Here is a 27,861-nt window from a genome sequence, read left to right as displayed (position 1 = left end):
TTTATGACTTTGCTTCAACAACAATTTATAATAATCCTTGCATTTGATATAGCATGTTGTTCAGACGTTTCAAAGCGCTTAACAGGATTTACTGTTGAGTGTGGACAAAGTCCCCAAAACAACCATGAACAGAATGACCTATTTTATCTGGGTGATTGAGGCCAGGATGCTGGGAGAAACTCCCTTATCTTTTTGAATAGAGCCATGACTTGCACATAAACACGGAGCGAAGACCTCAGTTTAATGTTTCATCTGAAGGATACCACCTGCAACTATGCAGTGCCTCCCTAGAACTGCATTAGCATGATAGCGTACAATCTGAGCTCAAAGTCCCAACCTGGGGCTTGAACCCACAACCTTCTGACACAGAAGCTTTTCTTGATGACTTTTTTAACCTCCTTTTTAGTTCCTTTTGTGATTCTTAATTTTAAGCTCTGATTACTGACTAACCACACAGTATAACTAATCTTATTTACCCTGTCAGAAACCTTCATGATCTTGAAGACTTCTTATATTTTTAGTTTCAGTCAAAAAGGCATAACCTTTTGTCTCTTCATAACTGAATCCCCTTTTCCTAGCAAATATACAATGTACTTTTTCAATTCTTCTTATAGCTTTCCTATAATTAGGTGCCAAAATTATATTTAAAAAATTACTCCTATCTATGGCCTAACTAAAATCTTCACGTTCAACATTACATTTATACTGTGGTTCAGGTAAAATGTAGTCACACCACAGGCCTGCAGTATATAGAATTGTGATTCATTCCTTCCTCTCTGGAAATAGTTTTAGGCTTCCTACGCTGACTTGTTGTGGATGCTGTGAAGTTAGAGGGCTTGGAAATGCTTGAGGATTATCTGCTGACTGACCAGTCGACCTACCTTGGAAGTGCTGACCAGCGGCTACATCAGCTATCCAATTTTCATTGAATAAAATCTTAATATTCAAAGTATTTGATTTTATAAATCGGGAAAGATATGCTTATCGAATGTTTTTGTGCTACTCTGATATTTGAACACCTTTATAAAATATGTTTTAGGTTTTTGCAAATTCTTCCAGCATGTACTGAAGATGAGAAGCTGCTGGCTGATGTTGTGTCTTTCCTGAGGAAATTGTTGTTAGCCCAAAAAGAGGGTGTGGATTCAAAGGATCTGACATCACTTTTAGAACTCCTGCTCAGACAGGTAACAAAGTATTTAAGGTTGTTAAAAATATTGTGTTATGTTAGCATCATGAAGAAACTACAAGGCAACTCAAGGGCATTGAAAATCTGGATCTTTTATTGGATAATATCACAGATGTGTTTTCTCTTATGTATATTCACAAGAAAATACTAACAGTATATTAAATACCACTGCATGGGAATAACAACAACAAACAACAAATTAATTACATTTCTATAGCATTTTTTGCATCGGAAGGATGTACCAAGGCGCTGCACTCGATTTGCACCCGAGCTGGGGGTTGGAAGCAAGAGAGGTGGGAGAGTAGGGGGTGGGAGGGTGGCCGAAGGCACGGTCAAAGAAGGTGGTCTTGAGACAGGTCTGTAAGGAGGCAAATTAGGTGGAGGGATTCTGGGATGGAGTTCCAGAGGATGGGGACAGAAATGCTGAAGGCCCGACCGTCAATGATGGGCAAGGCGGGACACATGGAGCAGGCTAGTGATCTCCGAGCACAGGGAGCAGACAGGTCGGTATGGTGTTAATAGTTCGCAGAGCTAGTGAGGAAGTCCACGGATGACTTTTAAAATAAGGACCAGAATTTTAACCACAATTTTCTGCAGAATGGAGAGCCAGTGGAGACGGGTGAGAATGGAGGTGTAGAATCACCAAAGCATAAGAGCTCTTTAATCTTTGCTTTAATTATATTCATCTATCGCCTTTTCTAGACTTGTCCTTTTTCCAGTGTCTGTTCAAAAATCAATTTTTAAAAAAAGAAAGTTGTAAATCAGTCTCTGTTTACTTAGCATTAAGTAGTAACCCAGTTGTTAGTCAATTGGCGGATCGGTTTTCCGGGGGTAATAATTCCTTCAAAAATAAATAGTAATAAACTGGTCACTCAATCCGCGACTGTTTGTGGGACACTGCTGTGTGCAATTGGCTGCCGTGTTTCACGCACAAAATATACAGTCCATTCACTTTACAGAATATTTTATGAAGTCCTTTGAGATGTCTCCAAGACATGATAAGATGCTATATCAAATGCAAGGATTACTATTGAATCTACAATGCAATTTGCTATCTGCAAAAGTATGCTTTGGGATTAGATATCTTTTTTATATTCAGGTGAGTATATTTGGGTGAGTTTTGTGACTACTGTTCTGGTGTCTTTGACATAGGAATCCAACCCACTGCTGAACTTCTTTGTGGCAGCTGAATCTCCTGTGCAGGGTGAAATGGATGAAATTCAAACTCTTTTAAGACAGAAACTACGAAAGGAGCTGACTGAATTCTTTAACATCGTATTACAAGCGCTCACCTCTGTTACAGATAGGTACTAGAAGATAATTATACATTGTTTTATCGTATGTGATTAGCTTTGTTTTTATAGTGTGTTTTCTAAAATTTTTTTAGTTTTCTAAGCTATTAGGTGGTAACTATCAAAATATTCTTATTTCTGTTTCACCACAGATCTGTACATAACCGATTAAAATACACACTTGGGTTTGTATTGTGCTTTTCTTTCAGAAAGTGTTTGCTGTTGGCTGGCCCTTTCAGGACACTGCTGGCAGTTAAATTTCTGCAGTGTTTGCGAATAACAGATGCACCACATTTCTATGGTCTACCTTCATTAGAGCGGACACTACGAGGAATGGTTCACATCACCGCTCTTCCCAGGTGGAGTTTGCACTCTGCTGCTTTGGAACCCTATTCCCTGTGTATGAAATATTTGACTGGGCTGCTTGAGGTATGAACAACAATGCCAGAAGTAATTTATGAAAATATCTGTTTTAAAATAGATTCACAATTAGCATTAAATATCTTGTTACATGTACACAATGCTCTGCACCATTCTAAACCTTAAATAGATCATAGACCAAATCACTCATCCCTGGAATCATCCGAGTAAATCTCCTCTGCACACTCTCAAGTGGAGTGACCAAAACTGAACAAAATATTCCAACTGTTGTCTTAATGATTTATATAAGTTTAGCAATTTCTCTTTGGGTTATCGTTTATACCCCTATTTATAGAATTCCATTTTAATTGAGTTTTATTCTATAATAATTCTTGCATTTGATATAGCGCCTTATGTCTTTGAGACATCTCAAAACGCTTCATGGAATATACTGTAAAGTGAACTGACTGTATTTTTTTGTTCAGGTCCTTTTGCTTGCTAGGCGAGTGCTCTAACCACTAAGTTACAGGACTCCACAAGATATAATTAAGCTATTATTCTGCTTCCTATTTTCCCGAAATGCATTAATTCACATTTTTAGCATGACACTGCATCTACCATTTATCTAACCATAGTCTGTCAACATTTGATTGAGTCTATGAAGCAAGCCACAAAGACACAGTAGGCCAGTTCTAACATTTTATTGGATAATGACAAATATTTTAATCCCATTTCATTGCCCTTTCTCTATATCCTTTATTCTCTTACTTCTTGATTATACAGATATTTTCCAACTGTCTATCCAGATAACTCCTGTGCAGTGGTTGATGTGGAGTTTGGTAACCATTATCCACCTCTTATCATTAATAGGTCATTTCAGCCTTTTATGTGGAATGGGGAGGAAATGCTATGTCTTACATGGGTAAAGGTGTTACAAAAAGTGCAGTACTTTGCTTGCTTCAACTGTCGCATGAGATGATGACCCAGGCAAATGATGAGGTAGGCCTGTCAACTGTAACTTTGCATATTTGAGGAATAATTATTTTCAACAAACTTTTCAGTACAACAAATTTGTTATCCAGTGTTTTGTCTATACACATTGTGCTTAGAAAGATTTGAGTACTTTCAGTTCGCTGAATTATGTGAAACTATTAAATAACATGCACAGTGAAAATACATTAAATCTATACAATAATTTTAAATTAGTTGGAAAATTTACACCATTTTAAAATAATTGCATATGTAGAGCTGATTCAAACATTTTCCATGCTTGCTACTGTTGATTGATAGCATTCAAAAATATTTCTAATTAATAATAATACTTTCTGCTATGGAGCCTTTCATACCAGTTTATTTTTGTGGGGTGGGGGTCAGCCCACCTGACAAATGCTGCAACCATCACCATGCATGCATAATAATAATAATCCTTGCATTTGATATAGCGCTTTTCACGTCAGGAGGACGTCCCAAAGCGCTTCACAGAACACACTGTAAAGTGAATTGACTGTATATTTGTGGGCGAACGCGGCAGCCAATTGCGCACAGCAATGTCCCACAAACAGTCGTAGATTGAAAATGACCAATTTAATTATTGTTTATGGTTTTTTGGAGGGATTATTATTAGGCGTGTGGAGTAAGGAAACTTGCCCAAGGTTTCGCCCTCTGCCTGGAATTGAACTCAGGTCTCTCACTTGCAAAGCGAGTGCTCTAACCACTGAGCTACAGGACTCCACGAGTGTAAGAGTATCCAAATCACATACAATTCCATGCATCCCATGGATATTCCACAGAGATTTATTAGAATGGAATATGCATTCTCCTTGGAGAGATGTCTCCTGCTTACCTAATTCTGGAGAGCATTAGGTGCTGATTGGTGAGAGTCGAGGTTCGGGGACTCCGGAGTGTGCTTTTGGATCTGATGGAGTCTAGCTAAAACCTCACAGCTTGTAATTGAAAGCACTGTATAGCAAGCTTTCCTGCTGCTTGTTCAACTAGGATTGCCCACCCGTCAAGGCTTTGGCTTGCAGGGTTAAGGGGACCTGAATGGGAAGAGTCCCTTTCCAATTAGGAGGATGTCTCAAAGCAGGATCTGATGTAAAATATATACTGGACTGTGCAGGTTAACACAACATACTCTGCAAGTGTCAATTGGAATAAATCGAAAGGAACTGGATAGAACCTGACACTCGCTTCTCTCACATTCACTCTTCCCTCTTTTACACTGTCTGTTGGTCTAGTCACATCATGTGTGATAGTCATTCGGTTTATTCTTTGTATCTTGTATGTAGCACTCTTCTGTATGTTAGCTCTCTTAACTACAACAATTACATTCATTCACAATTGTTCCCTCATCTTGCTCCCATGTACTGCTCACTCAATGACTCCTTCCCTTTTTTTTTTACGTCTTATAATGTCTCATTCTCACTTACTGTCTTGCCCCTCTTTCTCCCCCCATCCCCCCTCCATCCATGTCTGACCCTACCCCACACAGAGACGTTGTCTTCTGGGATGGGTACTATATGAATGCATTGTATAAATTTCTGGTGCTAGATCTACTATACAAAACAATATTTTCTCTTTTTCATAGTGTTATTCATTTTGACCAGTTCACAGGTTTTTAATAAAACATTGCTCGTTATATAGTCTTCAAAGGCAACAATTTTAGTAAACATTTGGTCTTAAAAACCTAAAAAAAAGTTAAATCTCTCTTTCTGTTTTAGACGTGGGTATCTCTTTGGTCATTGGCATATGAGCAAAATAATGAGGAGCAGATGCCATCACGACTTGGTCTGGCATGGCTTATTCCTCTCTGGGTCGATCGAGATCCTGAAGTAAGTAAATTTGATTGCTCGTGTTTTTGGTAAATTGGTTTATAATGGTATGTTTTGTGTAATTTTGTGTTACGCAGACACAGGGTAAACTTCCACATGTATGTGGATGACACACAAGTCTACTTTGCCTCCTCTAGTACCAACTCCAGGTCCACTGATGTTCTGTCAGCTTGTCTGGCAGACATCAAGGCCTGGATGAATGTAAACTTCCTGCAGCTGAATATGGACAAGACGGAAGCTATACTCCTTGGTTCCCGTCAACGTCTTCACTCCTGCGGATCTAAACTCCTCAAACTCACCGAACCAGTGCGCACCTCCCACTTGGATTACTCCAACGCACTCCTCACCGGTCTCCCCAGCTCTACCATTCACAAGATCCAGCTCATTCTAAACTCTGCTGCCCGCTTGCTGACCTGGACCAAACTCCGTACTCACATCTCGCCAGTTCTGGCCGTGCTCCACTGGCTCCCCATCACTGAACAGATCAACTTCAAGATCCTCACTCTTGTGTTCAAATCCATTCACTCCCTGGCACCTCCCTACCTCTCTGATATCCTCATTCCCCAATCTACCAGTCGGTGCCTCTGCTCGACTGACACTGGCTTCCTGCTTGTCCTTCACATCCTCCGCCCCACTTTCGGAGGTCATGCTTCCAGCCACTACTCCCCAAAACTCTGGAACACTCTCCCTCAATCCCTCCTCCTTGTCCCCTCTATCAGATAGCGCCTGAAAACTTTCCTCTGACCGTGTTTGCAGCCATCTCCCCGCAGCTCGGAATCAGGCTCTTCCACTGTTAAACGCTCTGAGACACTACCGTGCGTGGAGGGCGCTATATAAGTGCAAGTTGTTGTTGTAATACTACATTAGGATAGATAATTTGTTCCTTTGTATAGAAAAGTAGTTGGGTGGGGTGGTGGGTACACTTTTATCAGAATCTTGTACAGGCCTGTGAGCCTGAGGCAAAGAGTATTTTAAAACAGGGAGAAGAGGCTCCAAAGTTACTGATCATTTTGCAAATCTGTTACTTTTCTTGGAATGGTTTGTCTATATCACTCAGTTTAAAAGGTATTCCATATCAAGTTATCGTAGAAGAGTTACTGACTTATTAATGGATTTTTTAATTGTATAGAAAAGACTTTATGTAGTTCTATTTGTTCTGAGTTAATTTTATTTATACTCTTAACCTTATTTTCCAGAAAATCCACAGAGTAGATCTAAATGTATAGCACTATTGAGGAAGTGATGCTTAATATTTGAAATCGAAAAAGTAAAGGTCCCAGAACTATTGGAAAAAAGAACAGAGTTTCTCCCAGTGTCCTGGCCACAAATTTGTCATTCATTTTATGACTGTTTGTGAGAACGTGTGTAAAAATTGATGACTGAATGTTTACCCACAATACACAATCACTCTACTTGCCAACAGCTACCTGTGCTTTGTTGCTTTACAATATTAAGAATATTAGAGGTAATAAATGCAAGGATTACAGTATTCATAATTTTATTATCTTTATTGTTTTAGGTGCGTTTTGCTAGTTTGGGTATTGGATCAGCTCTCACATTGGTTGAAAATGGGTGCACTGCTCTGGCTTCCAGTTGCCAGAACATTTCTGGAGGATTATGGGGTACAGTGCTAAATATCCTTCTGGACCAATCTGAATGCAGTATGGTTCGAAGAGAAGTGAGTAATACTTCTGCAAAATGGAAGAGATACCATACAATTTAAGTACAATAGAACCCATTATAAGAATCCTGTCAAATTGCTGCTAACTCAGAAGTCACCCATTGTTTAGTAAGGGAAGCCGTGCTAAATATGCAGAGAGTGACGGCAAAAATGTCTTCACTCAGATGGTTGTCCCTGCTCACTGGATCCCTCTTTCTCTGCTTTCAAAACCTGCCTTAAAGTCTATCTCTGACTGCATTTTAAATTGATGAAATAATTTCAACTGGATTATTTTTGACATTTTGTAAAAAAAAAAGTTTGAAGATGGTTCTAAATCATTTCTGTTTTAAAAATATTAAATCTGAATGTCTTTAATTGTTACTGAAAAGCTGCTGCATTACAATTTTAACAAACATTTTTATGGTGCGTGATGTTGCTGTATTGTTTGCACCTACTTATGCAGAAAAAAGCAATGATTTGTTTTTCTTCAGGCAGCATCCATTCTCCAGAATTTACTGATGATTTGTTTGCCTGCTAACACGGAGGAAACCAAGGATGTCTGGCAGGTGAGAAAGGTCTAAGTAATATAATTAGTTAAATATTCTTGCTTTCACAATATTATGCAATAAGTATTATATCCACCTAACTTTGAAATGAGCCCTTTTATTTATAATTTGGACTTTTTTTCAACAATAACTCATTATTCATAATTTTTGTCCTTTGAAGTGATTGAGAGGTAGTAATCTAATTAAGGGTTCAGTGTCCTCTAAGTGATGAAGTCAATGTTGAAACAATTGCTAATCATTCTTTAAATTGTTTTACAAAACCTGACATTACATTATAGTTATGTTGGGTGCATATACATCTGTCCATTTCAGTCCAAAGAGATCTATAAACAATCTGAACATGTATATAGGTGGATTGGTGTACTAAATTAAAATCATCATATTTACATAAATATGCTGCAGACACAATTTATTCACAACAAACTGATAGTAAGTGTAAACCTCAGTAATATTAATAATTGATATTTTGGCTCTATTGATGGGGGAGGGTGCAAATGTACATGAGTAAGAAGGGAACAGGAGAGGCTTGTGTATGGAGTATAAATGCTAGTATGGACGAGTTAGTCAAAATGGCTTGTTTCCATGCAGTATGGTTCTATGTAATTTCCTGATTATTTTTCTGCAGACCCCATGTGTTCATGATGAGGAGTCTGGGGTGTCACTGGTAGGACTGCCTGCTTTCCAGGCCTTGCTGTATCACTGCCAATTTTATGAGCATGTGGCTTATATGGCAAAACATTGCTACTTTGGAAGGCAAATGTTTGATTTCAGTGTCGCTAAATCTACTGAAAACAGTTTGCTCAGTAACAGCTTCGAAGGTATGCGTTTTAAGAATGTCAACCCATTGAATTTTATTCTGAATCTTTTCTTTGGTTTACATAATGCTGCTTTTATCTGAGCAAACTACTTCTTGCTGCTGTAGAGGTTGTTCAGCACCCTGATCTATATTTTATTTAAAATTACAAGTAATAAGTATTTCACTGGGGCTGGTACTTTCCCAGCAACTGAGAAAGGTGAAAGATGGCAGTTTGTGGCTGCCAGGGGACTAAGTAATTGAACTACATTCAAGGTTAAAGGTAAGAAAATTGCTTTTTATCTGCATGAATACAGATTTTAACATTTCAATTGCTCAATCCACTGGCAGCCACAAACTGCTATCTTTACCTTCCTTACTAAGCTACTGTCAGCATTGAATAGATTATAGGTAGAATTGTGACAGAAATAGAAGCTGCGATTTCCTGAATAATGTGTTACAAATTTTAGACAAAATAGTAAGATACTAGAATAATATTTTAAGTCTCAAAAATATAATGGCTTGTGAAAATTCTACCCATCGCACTTTATACACAAGTCATTCAATACACTTTTTGTGCTAGTTGATTGGTTTAGAACTTTACAATTCTGTGTCTCATTGTGTCGGTGGTGGTTCTTTGAAAGCAATCCATTCAGGTTCATTTGCCGGTCTTTTCCCCAATCCCTTCAAACTACTCCTTTCAGATATCTATAATTTCCTCTGGAAAGATAGTAGGATCCTGCATCAACCACTCCCAACTGGGCATTCCACACCCTGGCAATTCTGAAAAAAACAACTCCTTCTAATCTTCCTGAAAGTCAGCCATTTTTCTGTGCTTTGTTATTGCAAATAATATGAGACATCGTACCTAGATGATTGCATTATCATGGGGTTGTGTGAGGAATGTCTCTTCACACTCGATGGGGAATATAATAACTTTAAAATTAGAGGTACGTAGGAGACAGAGTCCAGAAAATTGCTTTAACACCAAAGGATTTTGAATATATGCAACGGAAGGTCATGGATTCACAATGGACTGAGATGGTCGAAAGAGAGAAATCCTTGGTTGGAAAGGATATGAAAAGGAAGGGAAATAGAGTTAGAGTTTTCATAAATTTAATGGCAGAGCAGGCTCGATTTTTTTTGTTCATAATGACAAATATTTATTAATATTTCTTTTAACAGACTCATTGAAATATTGGCGAATGCCATCCGTCTTATCCAACCACAATCAGTCTTCAAGTCCCCCTTCTACATCAAGCACTTTGGTATGTAGCAAACCCTGAATGCACAACTACCTATAGATCATTAACTAGAAAATTTAATTTCAACAGTTTTGTTAACCTTTTGTTTTGAACTTTATTTTGGAAAAATTTTTTCCCTCAAAAGTGCATCCTGTGGATATTAGTGTGCGAAAGTTATATCAACTACTTTTCAAAAAATGTTTGAATTCCTTTTTAAACTGTTCACAACTGTTCTGAAAATTCTAGGTTTTGCCACAGTCTTCCCCATCAGTCGGTGGACCTGAATTATACAGAGTGTTGCAAGTTTCTGCCCTGTCTGCTGTCATTGCTTCTGAAGCTCCAAGCAACAGGCTTACAGCTCAAGGTAGATTAACGTTCTGCAAATGATTAGTGTCTTATTTCTAAAGCAAGAAACACTGAATAACATTTGAATGATTTCAAAATACCAGATTTCAATTCAACCCTGAAAATAGCATTATTTCAGTGGAAGCCTAAAAGTACAATACTAAGTCATTCTGTTTTCTATTCCTGGCTTTGCCTGGTGTGTTTGGAGGAAAAGCAACCACAGTAGAAATTTGGAAATTAAATCTGTTTCAATTTGTATAATCCGGCCCTGATTTCCTCAACCTTCCTGGCCTCTCCCTCAGACTCACTGAGCTATTTTTTAACTTTGGTTTTCAGTTTGATTCAATGCTCTCTTTCCTCCCTCATATTGGTCCCTGGCCAAAAGCGCTTTTCTACATTTTCGCCTATCTGCATCCCAATCTCAATCTCAAAGCAAAAGGTGTTGTCAGCGTTGACCCGAAGACGCTTAAATTGTTATCAAGTTGCTCCCAACCCATTTCCTGCTTCACAAATGCACAGTAAATGGAACTTATGTTGGTGGGACTTCCCCTACTGATTTTGATCTTTAAGCACTCTGAGACACCATCCGGTGTGAAGGGCACTGTATCAATGCAAGTTGTTGTGTGCAAGATATCAATTTGGGTCACAATAAGTCAATGTTTTCCTTCAGAACAATTGCATCCAATTTTTTTGAATGTGCCTATAAATGGGAAAGGTGACTAAAAATGAAAGTTTAAAGGTGGAGAAGGCAGAGCAAGGACAGGACACAAGTACTTTGAAGTTCTAAAGTATAAACCCTTTAGCTCAATGGAAGGTTTTCCTGAAAACCATAATAATAATCCTTGCATTTGATATAGCACTCTTGACATCTTCTAGACATCCCAAAGCGCTTCACAGAATATACGGTTAAGTGAATTGACTTAATTATGAGCATCATTGGTGATCATTCCATTATATTTTTCTACTCAGACAAATTTGATGCTCTTGGCTGGTTTCCCCAGGATATAGTTAGGAGACTGTGTTCTCTAATTTACAGCACAAGTTCTGGTCTACAGATTGAGAGTATTTTGTCATTGTCATGTGTTTTGTATTGCTTTTACTGCTGTAGTACCAAGATTACGTTTTAACCTTTGTTTTTACTCCTCTTAGGGAAAAGTGACACAGACACACTTCAATCTCTGGACAGTGAAAATTCCCATGTTTCTGTTAACTCAGAGCAGTGTGCAGTTGTTACCCCTCACCTTCTCTCAGCTGTCTGTAGCCTGCTTACTAACCTCCTGGCAGCTATTCCAGAAGACACATTAATTGCAGTCAAACAAAACCACCTCTTTGCAGCTTTCCATCGGTAGGTAATTCAATAACAGTTAATTGGGAAGTATTGAAGGGCAACTGAGTCATATTTCCAAACTCTTGTCTGCATCTTGTGTCAAACAGTGACTAAAATTATAGCTATTCATGCAACCCACCTGTACTCAAGTGGGTTGCAAGAATAGCTCTACTGCCTGTGCAATTGTATTTTGTATACACCCTTATTCAGCATTTAGTAGGTCACCGAGTAAAAGTAATGGGGTATAGAAAAGGGCAGGTAAATGGGACTGAAAAGATTGTTCATGAAAATGCCAGCACAGATGCATTGATTGGGTTGAATGGCTGCCTTCTGTGCTATAAATCTCTATGGCTCTAATTCCAGCATGATTTCATAATTAATGTTACTGGAATGCTAATCAATGTTCTAGTCGTACGTGTAGCTTCCTTTACAGATAATCTATGCAATAAAGTCTGTGGCCATGTTTTGCCATCTATACAATTCAATTTACATTTAAATAGCACCCTTCTAAACTAATCCTAATCTTTGCATTTGATACAGTGCTTTTCATGTCTTCTAGACATCTCAAAGCACTTCACAGAATATACTTGTAACCCTTTCACATTGGTAGGATGTCTCAAAGTGTTTGACCTATTGGCATAGGACCTGAGCTATGGGCAGGAGCCGAGGGGCAGGGGAGAGGAAGTATGGTCAAAGAGATGAATTTTGAGATAAATAATCCTTGCATTTGTTGTAGCACTTTTTACATCTTCTAGATGTCTCAAAGCGCTTCACAGAATATGCTGTAAAGTGAATTGACTGTATATTTGTGGGCAAACGCGGCAGCCAATTGCACACAGCAGTGTCCTGCAAACAGTCGTGGATTGAGTGACCAAATTATTTTTTTTTCTTGAGGGATTATTATCAGGCATGTGGAGTAATGAAGCTTGCCCAAGGTTTTGCCCTGCCGGGAATCAAACCTGGGTCTCTTGCTTGCGAGGCAAGTGCTCTAACTTTGAGCTACAGGATTCCAAGATCCATCCACTCAAGATGGATCTTGAATGAGGAAGCGCGAGTCAAAGGGACTCTGGGACAAAATTCCAAAGAGCAGGGGCAGAATAGCTAAAAGCCTGCTTGCTGATTGACGGTAGGTCATATAGGGCAGGAGACCTCATGTAGGCCAGTGTTCACTGAGCAAAGGGAGCAGCTGGAGCGATATGATTGAATGAGGTTGCAGAGGTTTGGTGGGGCAAAACCGTGGAGGATTTAAATTTTAATTGAATGAGGATCTGAAACTCTCTGCTGGGGAATGGGGAGCCAGTGGAGGCTAGCGAGGATGCGAGTGATAGGCTCACGAAGCCTGTTGTGGGAGAGGACATGGCAGTATTTGTTTCATAACACTTTGTGTTTTATGCCCTTATTTAGTTTATGTAGTGATTTACATGAAAAATTATCAATGGAATTAGTTGTTTTTAAGTCAGTTGTGACATTAAATTCAACATGTAAAACAAAAATGATGATTCATAAGTAGGAACTCCATTAGTCAATGTATGTTGTTCCTTACTGAGGAATTATATTTTCCATTGAAGAAAAGCCACTGCTAAATTGTGGAGAAAATAGCTACTGCTACATTATGAAGAAATAGTTGCTACTATAGATAGAAGTGATCCTTCATACCAAGTAACGTGGGGTGCTTCAGGGGTCTGTGCTGGGACCCCATCTGATCTTTGTATACAGTAATAACTTGTGAAAATGTTAAACTTATTTCCTTAGAATATACATAGATGCAAAATCTATTTGGATCAATAAAAGATAAATATTTGGAAAGCAGGGTTTTAAATGTTATTGAGAAAAGAACATAAGGAGCAGGAGTAGGCCATTCGGCCCCTCGACCCTGCCCCGATGAGGTGTTGAAATGGAATTAAAATATCTGCCCCGATCTAATAAACAAGTAAAACAGGTTTGATGAGCTTAATCGATGCCTCTACTTCTTGTGCAATATAAAAACTTTTGTGAATCTTTCACTAAACAATTTGTAATTAATTGTAATATATTCATATTCCTTTGCTTTGTCAATAGTGTAGTTAACACTAGTTTGTTGGAGAGATGCTTGTGGGAGCTGAGAACACCACTACTTCACCCTAACCACAGACAGGATATTAAAGCTCAGGTCAGTTTGATACCTCAACCGCTCATTTCCTTGGAATCCACTGCTAGCACCATCTTTACTCGCAGTACTTGAATATTCAACTGACTTTGAACCAGAAATCCACTGCACTGTGACTCTTTAAAAATAAATATTTTCTTGACTCATAAGTATCACCAATAACCTTCCTTCTAACGGAACAGACTTGCCCTTTTTTGTTTGGCTTATTGCCAAATACATAAAGACCTCAAAAGTTGTCGCTCTGACTGGTTTTATGGCAGAAGCAATTATGCTTTGAGCTTGGACTCTCAATGCTTCTCAGTTCTTCCATCTTTTCCCATTGATATATTTTTTTTAATTTCCCTAACCTGAGGTGCTGAAGCCAATAGTAACTTCCCAACTGCTGTGCTGGTTGAGATTAGCACATATTAGCACTCAGTGTTACAGGATGTTCAGTATGATTTCTTAGGCTGATGTTTTGATTTGTTCCGTGCAAGCAATGTTATATTTTTCTCTGCAGGTTTTGAGCCTCCTTCAGTATTTGTCATCTTTGTCTGGACTGTTCCAGACCTGTCTCATCCTGCATTATGAAAATATAACACAAGATGACCTGCTGAAACCATTATTGTCAAATATATTAACAGTACTTTGTGTTCGATGCAAGGATTATTTTGGTAATGTACTTCACTTACCTTTTAATTCAAATTGAACGATTATAATCGGGGGATTATTGTAATGTGCTTTATAATGTGGTAATTATCACAAAAGCACAGCCAACCAGTGGTCAAAAGAGCATTATTGTTTACTGTCTTCGATTGTCCTCACAGGGTAATTTAAATGTGTGGGTGCCTAAGATCAGAGTTCATTTCCCCATCCACACAGCCAGAAGCTTTAATACAGACCTACTTTAGAGCTTGGTCAATAATTCCATACAACCGTTGAGCAAAATAATCCACCAACTAGTGTCAGCAGCAACTCTACAGTCACCAATCCCTATACCAGCACCACCTATTTAGCTTGAGGTTGACCCAATCCTGGTAAACAGTACCTAGGAATCAACCTTCACAGGACAGTGAGGCTGAACAGCAGCTGACTACCTCATCTCTTATTTTGAACTTACCATAATAGTTATTGAAGACTTTAGTTTAAGTGGCTCAAAGACTCAAACGTGGCACAACCCTTATCGCAGAAGCTCAGCAAAAAGGTTCCGCGGTCCCTGCTCAAGGGCACCCAACTTTGATTCCCCTGCAGTTCACAGTTGCTTGTGGAACAAAATGCTGCAGATATGGACTGACATGACTGTCAAAACATAACTTTTGACACAACTTTTGACTTTGTTCTACCACTTGTTTAATAATACTTTACAGTATATTCTGTGAAACGCGTTGAGACATTTCAGCGATGTGATAAGGCACTATATCAAATGCAAGTATTATATTCTGCTAGGTTAGGCCACAGGTAGGAACAGAATCGGGTTCGTCCTGAAAATGAGTCCCATGAAAATGGCTTCATTTCTTTGTAGATGCCCAGGCCCAAATGGCTGGCTAACAGCTTCATTGGGTAATTTTCATGTAGCAAGGCTGAAAAGATTAATATTGTGTTGGTGATTCCCCAGTCAAGAAAATGTGATCCTATTCTCACCTTAGTTGAGAATGTGAGGTATACATCCTACCGGAATAGGCAGCAGCCAGTGCTCTTGCCCAATGCCTCAGCCTCAGCTTGAACCCCCACACAGTGACACCCACGCTGTGCTTTATTTCTTTCCTCCCTCACATCTAATACCGAGGAGAGATTTATTCATTGAGATTGAAGACAAAGTGGAGGGCCATAATAAATAATAATGGATTCTAGGGATTGTAAGAAAAGGTACTTGTTCACTTTCTATCAGTGAACATCTCTTGTTGTTGTCCCCCATCCCCTTTGTTTTTGGGAAATCATGCCATGTCTGCCAATACAATACATAGCCACTATGCTTTATAGTTGTTCCTATGAGCATTTTTGAGACGTTCTCCTGACGTGAAAAATGCCGTACCAAATGTAGTAGGTTTTTTTATTAGCTATTAATGAATCCTTTGAGGTTTACTTTTTGACACCAAACTAATAACAATATCGATGTTTCAGACTGTGAGGTAACCTCAGCCATCTACCAAACGTGGACAGACTTGTTCATCCTTCTAAATTTAATTCTACGGAAAAGTGGTCAGGCTACATTCCCGTCTGTTGTTGGTGCTGCGGCGGAGCAATGGGCTGCTCTCATAGGTAATGTAAGACAATTAACGTGTGCATTCTCTATTAAAAAAATGAATTCCCCCTTTGAGCTCTTTTTATAGTATTGTCACATAAGATAATGTAAATTTCTGCACAATTCTAAAAACAAAATATTTGACAAAATTACAACTGCTTAACTAAAATGACCCTTTCTCAATTCCAAACAGAATATACTTTATTTCTACAAGTTTGAAAGACGTTGGTTTGTGTTGCTCAATGAATATTTCTTTGTTTTTTAGATACAATTTCAGTGTGCATTCAGCTGTCCAACAGCACACCATATTTGTATACCGCATCCTTACAGTTCATTTCTCTCCTCTTGGCTGAAGAGGGGAAGAGACAGTTCCACAATAGCGGTGAAAGTCAATGTCCCACGATTACTGAACTTCTAGAGATCAGTGATGGGACTGAGCCATCAGGAATTTGCCTCTGTGAAATCTTATTACAGGTAATCTGAAAGAATACTACTAGATGTGTAAGTTTTGTCCAGGTGGTTGTATTGAGTTTATAATAATGATGATCCTTTCATTTGATATAGCGCTTTATCACGTCTTCGAAACATCTCAATGCGTGAAATATGGCAGCCAAACTTAGCACAGGAATTTCTCAAAGTTTTTAAAATTTCTGAGAGCCAACCCCCACACACATGTAGACAATTCCAAATTTGTATTTATTCTATTTTTAAAATTCACTTTCATTCATTTCAGTTTTTTTTATCAATTGTATATTTTTATTTATCCTTTGGGAAGAGCAACATTAAACTGATTTTGCTATGAATCTTATAACTTAAATGTTGTGTTCTTAACACAATTATTGAATTCCATCTTAATTAAATAAATCTGAGACTGGAAAAAGTGGTTCCTAAGAAAAACAGATTAACACAAACATTTTTGATCAATAATATTAAGATGTAACAATTCTGGATCTGACTTCAAATTGACAAATATCCTTTGCTTGTTAACCTTGTTTTCAATTATTGCTTGCCGATGATGTTAAAATAACATTACTCACCTTCTGAAAGAGACAGAACTATTGAAGATCAACACTATATTATAGTAATGATCAATTATTTGCCTTGATCAAGGAATATTAAGTGGTTTGTTTATCTGGGGTGTGAAACGTTTATCAGAATTGTAAAGTTAAGTTACAAGTCAGTAAAAGTCTTTCAGAGCACACCAATTGGTGACATCAAGAGAGCAAGAGTGATTTTATAATCGTATCCAAGAAAGGAAAGTGGGAATCTGTTCTCAGAATCACAACGACATAGAAACAGGAAAATCATTTGAAATTTCTGCTTCAGTTTTTGGAATAATATGAACCCTTTTTTCCCCAAAAGATCCTTGATTGATTGAACATGCTGTTTTGCATTTTTTTGTCAGAGCTATGAAGGTAAATCGACTGAAGATGCCCACAGGAAAGTTGCAGCTGGTGCTCTTACATCATTGCTTGCTGTTAGTGGTAGTGCACAAAAGCACGCTTACAAGGTAGGATTTAAACAGAAATCACATCTCTATTAGCCTTGTCGATTTAGTTTTATTACTCAAGCATGTAATTGTTAGTAAAGAAACTAGAATTATACAACCTAAATTAAATTTACATCTACCTGAAGGATATATGATAAATAACGATACTCTCTAATTACAAGCAAGAAAGAAATGTTCATCTCTCAGTGTAGGCTGGAGGATGGTGGCAATGGTCTCAGTGAGTTGGGCTGATTACCAAGCAGCTCATAAGAAGTTTCTGGTGCCTGCAATCTACCTAAGAGAGGTAGATAGATACCTGTTTGTTAGATGTCTAATTACCAACTTGGGACATCTGGGGAAGTAGTGGTAAGTGGAGTGGCTGGAGTACTAACTGGGCACCAGCATCTGGAACTACATGCCGTCATGTGGAGGCTAAGGACCAGGAGCAGAGACACATATGCCTATGTGGAGATATTAGAAAATAATTGGAAGTCAGGATTAAGTAATTTTTAAAAAAAAACTAATAATTTTTCCTATCTGTTTAGCTGGTGTTATTGACAGCAGCATAGAACAGATGAAGCATACTTGTATTCAACTTAAGTTGGATTCTCTGAGACCAGGAAAAGTGGTCCAAAGAAAAAAGGTAAACCCAGATGTTTTTGTTCAGTAATATTAAGATTCGCAGCGATTCATTGTAGTAGCAAGATGTTACAATTCTAGATCTGACTTCAAATTGACAAATGCCCTTTCCTTTTGACCTTTTTTCAGTTGTACTGAAATATGGTTACTCAGTGAAGCTCATATGGCATGCGCTGATTCCTGTTGGTGCAAAGAATAGACACAGCCAGATGTAATGCTCTTGTTTCTTAATTTACAAGATGAAATATCAGTAATCTCTTGCAAATTGTAACTTGTTTATCCAGTTAGATTTCTTTCATTCTCATGCTTTGCTATTCCTCAAGTCTGCCGATAATGCAGCTGTCCTGTAAATCTGTAAGAGTGGTTGCCTTCTTTCCTGCGCAGAGTATACACTTACAGCTCGGAGGAAATTACATTAACAGCATTTCCTTCATGCAGTTTAAAAGGAAGTGATGATCACTATGATCCTTGGGGTAAGTAAATCAGGTCTGCTTGTTGCTGAGCTGGCTCCAAGGTGACATGCTTGACAAAGAAATGTTGGCATCAATTCTTACTTGTCTGACGTTCTTGGTAGTCTATTCCTGAGTTGGGTTGGTCTACAATCCTTCCAAGGCACTGCTGATGAGACAGACTGGTCAGTCTGGCTCATAGACAGGACTTTAAGCGGTACTGGATGTTGGCATTCCTCCTATTGAGTCTTCTTTAATCCTACAAGCCAAAGGCCAAATGGGTAGGGTAGTCTTAGCTGGACAAGCGGAGGGACACTTTCCAAACAGTAATGCCAGTGGCAAGCTATGCAGTTTGGGCTCGTTAAACTCTAGTAATAACCTAAATGCCCACTCTTGCCAACCTGTGCCAAATGCTCTGCAGAATTAGTTCAGTGTGGTGTGTCCAGGGAGAGAATAAGCATTCAACTCAAGACTCAGGGCCAATTTTGTGAGTTCATGACCCAACTGCTAGAGTGGGGGTCATCCTTTATTAATACGCATTTGAATTTAGTGTTTTCATTCTCACATTTTTCTATTCATGCAGGATGACAGTCTTATCCAAGAGTTGAAGATTGCCATGCAGCTCCTGAGAAATTGCTTATATAACAATGCTGAATGCAAAGTAAGTCCACTTCCAAAGTGAAGCATTCAGAGTGAGTTCAGAATTATTCTTTCAGGATCAGTTTAAGGCACTAGTTCTAACCAAGAGGTTCATTGTTTTACCATCTTTCTAACAGGTTGCAGCTTCTGATGCCCATCTTGTGAGTGTAGTGCACTCACTTTGGCCCTGGTTTTTAATGGATGATCAACTACTGCTGACAGCTTTGCAGCTGCTATGTGTTTACACAGCTAATTTATCAGCATGTGAGTACAATTGCTATACTAAGAATTGCCTTGTTTACATCAGCGTTGGATGACAATTATACCTTTTGCATAGTTTACAACAACAACAAGATCACATTTGTATAGCGCCTTTCACGTAAGGAGGACCTCCCAAGGCACTGGACAGAGTAGAGCATTTCAGACCTGAGCTGGGGTCAGGGAGGGAAGGGGAAGGGGGGTGGCCGATGGCATGGTTGAAGAGGAGGGTCTTGAGGCAGGACTTGGAAGGAGGCTAAGGAGGGGGTGAGGCGGAGTGATTGGGGGATGGAAATCCAGAGGTTGGGGGCAGAGTGGCTGAAGGCTCTCCTGTCAATGGTGGGGGACGTGGAGCAGGCCAGAGCCAGCTGAGCGGAGGGAACCAGCGAGTTGGTAGGGGGTTAGGTGGTCGCAGAGGTAGGGTGAGGCGAGGCCATGGAGGGCTTTGTACGTGAGGACCAGGATCTTGAACTGGATCCTCTGAAGGATAGGGAGCCAGTGGAGTCGGGTGAGAGTGGGGGAGATGGGGTCACGAGTTTGGTGCGGGAGAGGACACGGGCTGCAGAATTCTGGATTATCTGCAGCCTGTGGAGGGAGGAGTTGGGAAGGCCGACAAGCAGGGAGTTTGCATAGTCGAGCCTGGAGTTTCAGCGGTCTGAGGGGTGAGGTAGTGGCAGAGTCGGGGCAATGTTATGGAGGTGAGGGAAGGCAGAGCGAGTCATGGCTTGAATGTATGGGAGAAAAGTCAGTTTAGGGTCGAACAAGACACCTGGGTTCCTGACTGGCTGGTGAGTTGTAGTGCGCAACCATGGAGGTTGATGTTGCCAGAGCCTGAGGCCCTGGCGCGAGACAATCAGGAGGGCCTCAGTCTTGTTCACATTCAACTGTAGGAAATTTGCCCTCATCCAGGACTTCATGTCCGACAGGCAGTCTGTCAGTACAGCAGTGGTCCTGGAGTTGAGGGTGGAGGCAGAAAGATAGTTGGGTGTTATCCGCATACATGTGGAAGTTGACCCCATGTCTGCGGATGATGTCACCAAGGGGGAGCATGTAGATATTAAAGAGGAGAGGGCTAAGGACAGAGCCCTGGGGGACGCCAGATGTGACAGTGCGGGGGCTGCAGGAGAAACCGTTAGAGGCAACGAAGTGGAGACAGTGAGAGAGATAGGAATCGAACCAGGCAAGGGCGGATCCGTGAAGATTGAGTAAAGCGGAGAGGCGGTATATGAGGATGGAGTGGTCGACAGTGTCAAAGGCAGCAGAGAGATCGAGGAGGACAAGGAGGCAGAGGCAGCCCTGATCACGGATGTTCAGAATGTCATTAGTTTACAAAGAAATGTGCTTACATCAGGAATCTGATCACCTAGGAATGCAATCTATTTTCACAGTACAGTGACTTCTACATTTTGACTCATTAAGACCTATTCCATGTACTTCATAGGGACTCTGGGATAGAGTTCCAGAGAGCGTGGCAGAATAGGATTGGGAAGCCCGCTAAGCCTAGCACAAAGTTGAATTAGACCTCTTCCTTGCTATGTCCTTTAATGTTTGTCTCTTCTTACGTGTGGTTCATTTTCTATAACCAGGCTGAGCATTGCCTCTTTTGCTTGTCAGGCTTGTGATGTACTTGAGTGGCAAACAATTCTGAAAGCACTGTTATCAATCTTGCTCATTTCTGTTTGGTGAACTCATTTGCTAACCCTGCAGGATTACAGATGGTGCTCTAATGGTTGACGTTGGTTGTTAATTAGCTGCGGTGTGCAATTGGCTGCCGTGTTTCTCCCACAAGTATACAGTCGATTCACTTTACAGTGTATTCTGTGAAGCACTTCAAGGCATCTAGAAGACATGTAAAGTGCTATATCAAATGCAAGGATTATTATTTACATAATTAAGGACATCTGTAGTTACCTCTATGTATACATTTACACACAGTTAATGTAACTTACAAATTGGACCCCACTGTGTTCTTACTCGAGTAAGTAATAATAGTTATGAAGTAAAGGTGATTATTTCAGTTGGAAATCTCATATGCTGCTTATTAATTGTATCTTTCAGCATGTAATTTCCTTTGCTGGGGAGGTGGAGCATCACTAGTTCCCCAGTGTTCTCAAAGAAGCTTGTCAAATAACAGTTTGGTTCACTTAATCATGAAGCAAGCCCTTCACAAATCATGTGACAACAGTATGGTACGACAAATGGCATTTGCTCTCCTCTCCAATTTAGCCATGTTCCACGAATGTAAAGGAATCCTGCAGAAGGTAAGTAACATTCTCCCTGAAGTCAAATCCACATTTTGTTTATGGTACACTGGCGGTTGCACTAAGTTAGCAGTTTACCTAGTCCTGTCAAAAATGAACCCAACCTTTCAAAATCAATGTAAACTTAATTCCTTGTGCATTTTTGCATTATGTGAATGTATCATCTTCCTGCTGGAATTTGCATGTTAGTGACCATCTTTTTATGACTCAAAATCTCTTAAAACAAATCCAGAAAAAGAGCTTCAATATTCTTTGATTGATTTAAAAAGTTGTTTTGCCCTCCATTATTGGCCTTTAACTCTTAATAAATAAATAAACAACAACAAGATTACATTTGTATAGCACCTTTCACTTCAGGAGGACGTCCCAAGGCGCTGGACAGTGTACAGCATTTCAGACCCGAGCTGGGGTCAGGGAGGGAGAAGGGAGGGAAAGGGGGGTGATCAATGGCATGGTCGAAGAAGAGGTTTTTGAGGCGGGACGAAGATTAAGGAGGGGGTGAGGCGGAGTGACTGGGGGATGGAATTCCAGAGGTTGGGGGCAGAGTGGCTGAAGGCTCTTCCGCCAGTGGTGGGTCGGGGGATGTGGAGCAGGCTGGAGCCGACTGAGCGGGTGGGTTGGTAGGCGGTTAGGAGGTCGCAGAGATAGGGTGGGGCGAGGCCATGGAGGGCTTTGTAGGTGAGGACTGGATCCTCTGAGGGATAAGGAGCCAATGGAGTAGGGTAAGAATGGGGGAGATGAAGTCACGGAGTTTGGTGCGAGAGAGGACACTGACTGCAGAATTCTGGATTATCTGCAGCCTGTGGAGGGAGGAGTTGGGAAGGCCGACAAGCAGGGAGGGCGTTTGCATAGTTGAGCCTGGAGGTGATGAAGGCATGAACAAGAGTTTCAGCGGCCTGAGGGGTGAGGTAGTGGCAGAGTCGGACGATGTTACGGGAGGGAAGGCAGAGTGGGTCATGGCTTGAATGTGGGGGAGAAAAGTTAGTTTAGGGTTGAACAAGACACCTAGGTTCCTGACTGGCTTAGTAAGTTGCAGTGTGCAACCATGGAGGTTGATGCTGCCAGAGCCTGAGGCTAAAAGAAATGTCAAGTGTTATGACTGCAAAACATATTTTACTAATTGGAGCAAAACAACATTTTGAGATCCTTCAGAATCCTAAGTGCAACAATTCCAAGAATCATCCACTTGATCTTTCCTCAAAATATTTTTATAGCAATCTATACAAATGGATAATTTGCAGGAGTATGGGGTAAAGCCAGGTAAATGAGACTGAATGGATTGCTTTTCCAAAAGAGTCAGCACAGATGGGCTAGGTGGATAAATTTCTATAGTTCTATGAAAAACTTGCCTCCTTCAAGAACCCTATCAAGACTGTCCTCTTCAACCGTGCCTTTGAACTCGGGACTTTCTGACTTCAGTGAGTCTGAGGATTTAGATAGGCTTCAAGAGCTTTAAAAAAAATCCCCAAATGCAGATGACCTGTATCTCAGGATATGTTGCAGAGAAGAAGCGGTAGATATTTGTAGCACTGTAGACATGAGTAAGTTGATCACCCCTAGGGAGGTTCTAGCAGACAAAGCCAGCAAATGTATATTAACATTATGGGATATAGTACATAGGTAATTCAGGACATATGTGCAAGCGACCGTCAAGAAGGCAAACTAGATGGACCTTGGTTTTTTTTTGCCTAGCATTTCTTATGTTCTTAATGTGGTTCCCATATTCAAGAAAGGTGTTAGCTACATTTGGCAAATACAGACCCATTAGTTTGACTGCAATAATTGGTAAATTAATAGAATCAAATATTAGATCAAAATGGAAGAGTACGTGTATGAAAATAACCTAATTAATGACAGCCAGCACAGCTTCAGAAGGATTGGATCAACCTCAGACTTTTGAGGAGATGATATTCCAGTTTGTGGGAAGTCGTAAGATGTAGTGTACCTAGATTTTGAAAAAGCCTTTGACAAAGTACCACATGAATGACAAATTGGATGTCAATAGTAAGATCAGATTTTAATTCTCATTTTCAGTCCAAAGGAGGCTTTTGCCATTCTGTCACCTGTCAAGTGACACATAGGTGTTTGATTGTCAAGTAATTCTGCTCAAGTTAGTTTTATTCACAACATCAAAAGTAGGTGTGGAGCTTTGCTTTGAATTCTGTGAATGTTTATTTTAAAGCTGTGATTTTCATTGTAGAGCAATTTCCTGCAAAACTTCCTTGCCGTGCCATTACCAAAGACCACAGTAAAAGGCCTCAGCACATTGACCACTCTTTGGTTGAAGCTGTTACTGAACATATCTTTTGGAGATGATGGACAGCAGATGATATTGAAGATGAATGGGAGCTTGGAACTACTAACAACAATGTCCCAGTACAAACACAAGGGTAGTCAGCCCACAGCTCTTCTGATTCTGCATAACGTTTGCTTCAGTCCAGCCAACAAGCCAAAGGTTCTAGCCAATGGTAAGTAGCCATAGCATATTTAAAATACTGTATATATGTTTTACATGTCCTTACAGAATTTGTTACTATGCTATAGCATTTTAGTGCTTCAAAATATAAAGTACACTATGGTTCGTCAGCTCTCCTCAGTTGGTAGAATGTTTTGAGTTTCAAAAAAAAAGGAATATCAGTAAAAATAGGTCAAAACAACTAATGATCTTTATTTATAGAGTTAAGTGCAACTGTTTAGAAAAATGCATCACTGTAACCAACATCTCTGGCCCAACATTTTGCTGGAGACTATGTGTTGTTTACATTTGCCATTTTTAAAAATTTCGAGACAGCAAACAGTTAAATCTATCAAATGTGTTAGTGTTGGCTTCCAGAACAGATAGTCCTAATAGTAAGCCTTGCATTTGATATAGCGCTTTATCAAGTCTTCGAAACATCTCTTACAGAATATACTGTAAAGTGATTTGACTGTATATTTTGTGGGCAAAAAGCGGCAGCCAATTGCGAACAGCAGTGTCCCACAAACAGTTGTGGATTGAGTACCACTTTCTTTTAGGGATTATTACCCCCAGAAAAGCGATCCGCCAATCGACTAAATAAAAAAAAAGGGTTCCAACTTACTGCTAGGTACACAGAGGCATGTGGAGTAAGGAAACTTGTCTACTTGCATTGTTTGACTAACCAGTGTGATTTGTTTTCCAGACAACATTGTGTCAACATTTGCTGCTTGTCTAGAAAATGACAACCCTCTTGTTCAGACAATAGGAGCCTCAGCTCTTTGGGCATTACTTCATAACTATCAAAAGGTGTGTGTTCCTTTATAATTTTTTTTCAGCTTTTCAAATTGTATTTGAATTCTTTCCAGTGACTTCTAAATGTTAATGTAGCCACATCTGGAAATGGTTTACATTTTGACATCTGCATCACTGATGGTTTAATAGTGATAGACAAATGAAAACAACTGGCAAATAAAAAATTACACTTGTAATCTTTGTTGGATGATACGATCCTATATGAGTGTTGTGAGTTCATAATATTAAACATTATTAAACAATTGTTCCTTTTTTCTTAACTCAGAGGGTTGTTAAGGTCTGTAATTTATTACCCAAGTGGCTATTAAAGAAAGATTGACAGAATTGTTCTGTCTAATGGAGCTGGATTATTTATGCCATAAATCAAGAAATATTCATTCTAAAAAAACTGAAAATACAATCGATCGAGCAAGGACTTACCTCGACTCGTGTGAATGTTCAGGGTGCCTACTTCTTGACAGCCCCACGGGCCATTTCTGACTTGTGGGCCACAGGTTGGCAACCACTGAACTAACGGAACAGGCATTTAATGGCCGCCTTCTGAACCTCTGTCAGTGACAGTGGTTAACTTCAACATCCTTGCTTTCAAATCCCTTCACAGTTTTGCCCCATCCTATTCATGCAATCTCTTCTATTTTTATTCTCCTGCCTCACATTCAACTCTTCTGATTTTGGTAACTTGTTCACTCCTTCCATCCCATCATTGGATGGGATGGAGTACTTCTGGTACCCTCTTCCAAAATCTATTTTTCTTTACTCAGTCCTTTCTTTCAAAACTCTTTTTAAACATACTTTTTCAACTGTGCTTTAAGTCAGCAACTTTAAATCTCTCTTTTCTGTGCTGACTGCTCCCTATTATTTGTAAAGCACTTTGATGCTACAACACATGAAGGGCATTATACAAATGCAACTTGTTGCTGAAACATATTTCATGGGTGAAAGGTATTGTTCAGGTGATTTTTAACTAAACAAGGTTTCCATTTGATATAGCATAAAGAATCCTGTAGACAGTTTGCCCATTAACAATTGAACACAAATATTGTTTACAGGCTAAGGTTATTCTGAAAAACCCATCAATCAAGACAAGAGTGGATGAAGTTTATTTATCTGTCAAAAAGTGTAAGTATTAAAGTGGATACATAATGTAAGTGTGGATTGCCAACAGAGGTGGCTAATTTTTGAAACATGTTATGCAATTAATGCTAGTTTTTAAGTATCAATGCCAGTATTTTTTTAAATAAAGGATGCTGTTGACCACGAAGCCCGGGAATGAGTTTGTGTGACAGCCGATGATGTAGCTAATGAATTTCTTGTTTCTGCAGTTGAGGTTGTAAGCAGCCTAAAGCTGCAGCCTGATAGCCACTCATGGGTTCAATTCCAGGCAGGGCGAAACCTTGGGCAAGTTTCTTTACTCCACATTCCTAATAATAATCCCTCCAAAACAAAAACAATAATAAATTGGTCATTTTCAATCCACGACTGTTTGTGGAACACTGCTGTGCGCAATCGGCTACCGAGTTTCGCCCATAAATATACAGTAAATTCACTTTATAGCATATTCTGTGAAGTGCTTTGAGACGTCTAGAAGACGTGAAAAGCGCGATATCAAATGCAAGGATTATCATTATTATTATCCACAAAATAGGATCCTGTCAAGACAACTGCAATGGGAAATAGAGCTATTAGGCAAAAGCAGAGGGTCTTAAAAGTAGTATAAGAAGCCTCTTAAGAACAAATTAGAACTGCTTACAACCAAGAACAGCAAGAAGTCAGGAAGGTTATTGGGGAAATTAAGCGATTTCTGTGGGTTGCATCATTCTGTAAGGTATCACAATTACATATCTTTTGATCTCATTTTTTTTCTGCTGACACTAATGGGAAGTGTATTCAGATCAGACAAGCAGCAGGAAGCTCGGTGGTAATCCATGTGATTTAAATGGTTAAACTCCAGCAGTGCTCCCAACGAACTCTGCTGACCCCAAGTCTTGGCTCTCCAATCAGTGCCTACTACTTTTTGAAATTAGGTAAGCAGGGTATGTCCCGCTAGGACAGAGGTCTCCAGCTGTCGAGCGCTGTAGGTGGATGTTCTCATGCATGTTCAAAAAGATAAGCGGAATGAGCAATAGAACTATACTTATTTAGTCTGGTTGAAAATGAAGCCAGAAGCAAGAACTATTTTATGCATCTCAAAATAAAAAATGAACACTTTATTGTGTAAACGGCTGTAAATATCTCCTTTTTTTTCTACTTTTTTTTCTACTTGTATTTGATATAGCGCTTTTCACGTCGGGAGGACGTCCCAAAGCGCTTCACAGAACACACTGTAAAGTGAATTGACTATATTTGTGGGCGAACGCGGCAGCCAATTGCGCACAGCAATGTCCCACAAACAGTCGTAGATTGAAAATGACCAATTTTTTTTATTATTGTTTTTGGTTTTGGAGGGATTATTATTAGGCGTAAGAAGTAAGGAAACTTGCCCAAGGTTTCGCCCTGACCTGCCTGGAATTGAACTCAGGTCTCTCGCTTGCAAAGCGAGTGCTCTAACCACTGAGCTACAGGACTTTTATTGAGCATGTATAAAATCCGATTTTTTTTGTTTTCTCCCCAGATGTCACTGAAGCTGATGAAGTTCCATTGAGAACCTATTTTTTGAAATGCTTGGACAATCTAACAATCCTGCTGAACAGTTAATGGCTGCCACAAGCACAGACCATGACATGTTATTGTGGAAAACTGAATCGTGTATATTGTATTGAAATTCAATTTATTTTTATAATAAAGTCTTCATATATTTGTGTTTTGTTTGTCATTTAGTCTTATTAACATGTTGTCAAGTGCTGATGAGATTCAGTCTCGCTCAGTCAGTAAATTTATATTGGGG

At 39.5% G+C, this 27,861-nt stretch overlaps 1 protein-coding gene across 1 annotated transcript in view; it reads left to right on the top strand.

The window, feature by feature from the left end:
* rttn (rotatin) overlaps window positions 1–27,717 on the top strand; it is a 55,560-nt gene extending 27,843 nt beyond the window's left edge. Inside the window, exons 26-50 of the mRNA XM_042331662.1 lie at window positions 1,040–1,184; window positions 2,339–2,493; window positions 2,688–2,907; window positions 3,709–3,837; window positions 5,559–5,669; window positions 7,189–7,347; window positions 7,821–7,895; window positions 8,521–8,713; window positions 9,874–9,956; window positions 10,179–10,296; window positions 11,427–11,622; window positions 13,663–13,753; window positions 14,250–14,403; window positions 15,851–15,988; window positions 16,237–16,445; window positions 17,377–17,481; window positions 17,668–17,698; window positions 18,006–18,103; window positions 19,132–19,209; window positions 19,325–19,451; window positions 21,504–21,706; window positions 23,907–24,174; window positions 24,868–24,971; window positions 26,027–26,096; window positions 27,589–27,717. Coding sequence (XP_042187596.1) covers window positions 1,040–1,184; window positions 2,339–2,493; window positions 2,688–2,907; window positions 3,709–3,837; window positions 5,559–5,669; window positions 7,189–7,347; window positions 7,821–7,895; window positions 8,521–8,713; window positions 9,874–9,956; window positions 10,179–10,296; window positions 11,427–11,622; window positions 13,663–13,753; window positions 14,250–14,403; window positions 15,851–15,988; window positions 16,237–16,445; window positions 17,377–17,481; window positions 17,668–17,698; window positions 18,006–18,103; window positions 19,132–19,209; window positions 19,325–19,451; window positions 21,504–21,706; window positions 23,907–24,174; window positions 24,868–24,971; window positions 26,027–26,096; window positions 27,589–27,671 — 3,343 coding nt within the window. The 3' untranslated portion in view covers window positions 27,672–27,717. The remainder of the gene's footprint in view (window positions 1–1,039; window positions 1,185–2,338; window positions 2,494–2,687; window positions 2,908–3,708; window positions 3,838–5,558; window positions 5,670–7,188; window positions 7,348–7,820; window positions 7,896–8,520; window positions 8,714–9,873; window positions 9,957–10,178; window positions 10,297–11,426; window positions 11,623–13,662; window positions 13,754–14,249; window positions 14,404–15,850; window positions 15,989–16,236; window positions 16,446–17,376; window positions 17,482–17,667; window positions 17,699–18,005; window positions 18,104–19,131; window positions 19,210–19,324; window positions 19,452–21,503; window positions 21,707–23,906; window positions 24,175–24,867; window positions 24,972–26,026; window positions 26,097–27,588) is intronic.
* The last annotated feature ends 144 nt before the right edge of the window (window positions 27,718–27,861 follow it).

This window comes from Callorhinchus milii, unplaced genomic scaffold, assembly GCF_018977255.1.
Source record: "Callorhinchus milii isolate IMCB2004 unplaced genomic scaffold, IMCB_Cmil_1.0 Scaffold2, whole genome shotgun sequence".
NCBI lineage: Eukaryota > Metazoa > Chordata > Chondrichthyes > Chimaeriformes > Callorhinchidae > Callorhinchus > Callorhinchus milii.
Note: the sequence above shows the minus strand (reverse complement) of the source record. Positions and strands in the feature narration are given on the sequence as shown.